Below are 3799 nucleotides of genomic sequence, written 5' to 3'. Positions count from 1 at the left end.
ATGCCATATTTCTAGTTACTGAACAAAGAATTGTTAATATATTGAAAGAACACTGAAAATAATGCAGGTGAGATCAGTGTACCCAAGCAGAAAATGAACGACAAGGCAGCTTTGCTGTGTGTGAAAGAACCTTAGTAAAAAGACAATCTATCATCACTTCATACAGAAGAACAGAAGTATTTCTCCATTTTGGCTTTGCAAAAATGTGGAATAATCGGATCCTTTGCAGTATCAGATTGTGCCTTATATCTTCTCTTCAACTTCCTTAACATGGGATGCAATAACTTTTCCATCCACTACTTCTTCGACAATTGTCTTGATCTTTCTAGTTTTGGTAGGATCTAAATGTCGTAAACAAACAAACAAACAGAAATATTTATCAAAGTGTTAAAAATTATAAGAAAGACAGAGCAATGTGTGTATATGAATAGTTACATCCTTTTCCTTTCAAGCTGGCTTCTTGTTATAACTAACTCTGTGATGTAGTTAATCAGAACATGTATCATTTTTTTTATAAGAAAGACTCTAGAAAGAAATTTTTATGCAATCGCGTTTTACCTACCTTGAGAAGAGTCTAGTGATTGTGTCTGTGATTTGGACCCTGTCAAGGATGAGCTTTCAAAGGTAACTCCCTGTCCTGCACTCCTGAAAGAGAATCAGAGACAAGCAACGTTGCAGAGTGTTTGTTGGGAGGAGAAATCCCCTTTCCAGGTTGGCTCTGGTGGGTGGTTTCACATGCTGAGCTGAGTGGTTTATTCTCCTCAGGCAGGGTGTGGTGGTGCTATTTTAGTGTCGTTGTATGGGCTTCACTTTCTTTTGGTGAATGTACCACGTGGTTTTACCTCAACCAAAGGAGCTATTTCATGGGTTTGTTACTCACACAAACTCGCCGTCCAGCAAGCGGCGATAGGTTTCAATCTCCATTTCCAGGCGAGTCTTGATGTCTAGGAGCTGTTGATACTCTGCGTTCTGGCGCTCCATGTCAGCCCTGACTTGGAACAGCTGAGACTCCAGATTCCCAATCTGAAGCTGCATTTGGGAGAGCTGAGCACAGTAACCTCCCTCTGTTTCTGCTAACGTGTCTTCAAGGGATTTTTTCTGCGTAAGAAGGATATTAAATAATTTCTGATTGAAGTAAAAAAATCTTTACAAAGACAAAACCAACTGAAATAGTTCAATGGCCGTAAGTATAGCCTCATTACTTAGAGATTTTTTTTTTTCCTTGAAATACCAGTTTGAAAACTGGCCTTTGCTTCACTGAATGTGAACATTAAAGTTCATCTGCTGTACAACGTGGTACTAGCAATCCAAATATATATATATTACTGCTATGCAGGAACTGAAAGAATGGAGCATTTAATAGGAAATAAGTGCAAATCCTAAATCCTCTAGAATAGTATAAGATCTAAACACATTTCTGGTTTGGAAGATCTGCTTCTGACTGGAAGATTCACTCTGACTAGTTAGCAGCTTCCTTAGAACGAACCATGGCAAGCTGAGATTGCAGCTCGATTTCCAGGCTCTGCAGAGTCCGTTTTAAATCCGTGATCTCGCTCTTTCCTGACTGAAGCTGCTCAGTATTGGTGGAGATTTCCCTTTTCAACTCCCCACTCTGAAATGAGAAGGAAAAACACAGTGTAATTTTACCGTTCCAAATCTTTAACACATTTTTAACTAAATTTTACATTTTTAAGCTGCATTTGCTGTCACTGGTTGTTACTTTTTCATTGAACCATGCTTCAGCCTCTTTGCGGTTTTGCTCAGCAATGATTTCATACTGTCCCCTCATGTCATTCAAAAGCTTGGTCAGGTCGGTTCCTGGAGCAGCATCCATTTCAACGCTGACTTGGCCAAATGCACTGCTTTGGATGCCCTGAAGCTCCTGGAGAGATTGAAAATAAAGTTTCTGTTAAAAAAGCGAAAACAGATCAACCAAACATATATGTAAAGAAATACAAGCGATACAAATTCTGTTTCAGCAAGAGTCCGTAGCACGCGGGCGTATTTTGTTCACTGGCTTAGTAAACTCAGAAAAGAACAACAAACAAAACAAATAATGAAACGAAGGACCTCCTGCTGGCATAGATAAGGAAACAATTTGATATTTCACAATTGTATCTGCCTTGTTACGAATTCATAAAGAGAAGAAAAAAGTACCTCTTCATGATTCTTTTTGAGATAAGCCAGTTCTTCATTCAGGCTTTCGATCTGCAGCTCCAGGTCAGCTCTGGTCAAGGTCAGCTCGTCAAGAACTCTGCGCAGACCATTGATGTCAGCTTCCACGCTCTGGTGAAGAGCCACTTCGTTCTCATATCTGTAAATAAAGTAATTAAATGGGGCTTTTTATGTGGTTAATGAGGTCAAATGCAATATATAATGTTTCATAAGACATTTTAGTACACATAATTGTTATAATATTATAATAAATATGTTAAAGTATTCTACAAGGAAAGAGACTTAAAGAGAAATTTTTTTTTCCCCTAAAATATTAGTAGTAGTTTTTGTAATATTCAGATATACTTACTTCAGTCTGAAGTCATCAGCAGCCAGTCTGGCATTATCGACCTGCAGAATGATTCTGGCGTTGTCGATGGTTGCATTGATGATCTGAAATACAAACAAGGTTCATGGAATGATTTCACAGTCCAATAGCTTTGCAGCTCAGTGTAGCTACTTACATAACTGTAATCCCAGCTATGATTATCATATTAAATGTAATGTGTTAGACTGTGGTCTAATTTACTCTGAAAGCCCACAGGACACGTTTCCAGCTCTCTGATTCCGTTAGTGGTGGAACGCTGGTTGCCTTCTGTGCCTGGGTGGTTTCTAAACTCTCTAGCCCTTGTCAGCCCGGTCTGTTTCAGGAACTGAATTTGTGATGGAAGAAATATGAAGCTTGTTAGAATTTAAATTTTGTAATCTACAAGGCTATGTAGGACTGCATTCCATTAGTGCCGCCTTCAAATGAGACCAGGTCACCCAGCACTATGTGGCTACAGAGCTGCTGTTAGTATACCAAAAAAACCCATCACAATACCAGCACAGTGTGACAGAGTTTATCCTAAGTGTTGATACCACAGGATACATTCCTCATGGTTTCTGGAAAGAATTTGTAACTTTTACCCAAAATACTGCTAGTGAATTACAGATGTAAAGATAGGTTCAGTACATTGCTTTGCTACCTTGTTTCGGAGCTCCTCAATGACAGGACAGTATTTGCTGTAGTCGTTCCCAGAGCCGGGGACGGCGGCGCCAGGGCCGTTCTTCTCGTACCACTCGCGGATCTTGTGCTCCAGCTCGGTGTTGGCGTCCTCCAGGGATCGCACTTTGTCCAGATACGCAGCCAGACGGTCATTGAGGTTCTGCATCGTTTCTTTCTTTGAGCCAGAGAGAAGGCCGCCATCCCCAGTGCCAGCAGGGCCAAAACCACCTCCAAACCCAGATCCGGAGCCACTGCCAAAGCCACCTCCAAAACCAGCTCCTGAGCTGCTGCCAAACACCTCCCCCGAAAGCACTGCTTAATCCACTTGCATAGCTGCTGCCTAAACCGCTTCCGAAGCCTCCACCGAAGCCGCTGCTTAAGCTGCTCCCAAAGCCTCCACCTGAGCTACTCCCAAAACCCCCTCCAAAGCCAGAGCCTGAACCAAGCACAGAAGCAGCACCAAAGCCTCCACCAGCTCCACCACCAAACCCGAGTGTGCTGCCACCAAAGCCGCCCCCGTCTGAGAGCCCCCCCGCCCAGCCCGCTCCGCGAGGAGAACTGCCGGGACCCGGCGCTCGTGCGCACGGACAGGGCCAT

At 42.5% G+C, this 3799-nt stretch overlaps 1 protein-coding gene across 1 annotated transcript; it reads right to left on the bottom strand.

Annotated features, from left to right (window-relative positions):
• Window positions 1–243: 243 nt before the first annotated feature.
• LOC103775779 (keratin, type I cytoskeletal 12-like) lies at window positions 244–3799 on the bottom strand. The gene is given in 10 exon segments (XM_008943252.1): window positions 244–341; window positions 563–645; window positions 881–1098; window positions 1487–1612; window positions 1721–1882; window positions 2158–2314; window positions 2525–2607; window positions 3183–3497; window positions 3499–3721; window positions 3723–3799. Coding segments are annotated over 10 exon segments (1542 nt in total).

The sequence above is a fragment of the Merops nubicus genome, unplaced genomic scaffold, assembly GCF_000691845.1.
Source record: "Merops nubicus isolate BGI_N331 unplaced genomic scaffold, ASM69184v1 scaffold44806, whole genome shotgun sequence".
Lineage (NCBI taxonomy): Eukaryota > Metazoa > Chordata > Aves > Coraciiformes > Meropidae > Merops > Merops nubicus.
The sequence above is the reverse complement of the archived record's forward strand: the minus strand, read 5'-3'. Positions and strand labels throughout refer to the sequence as shown.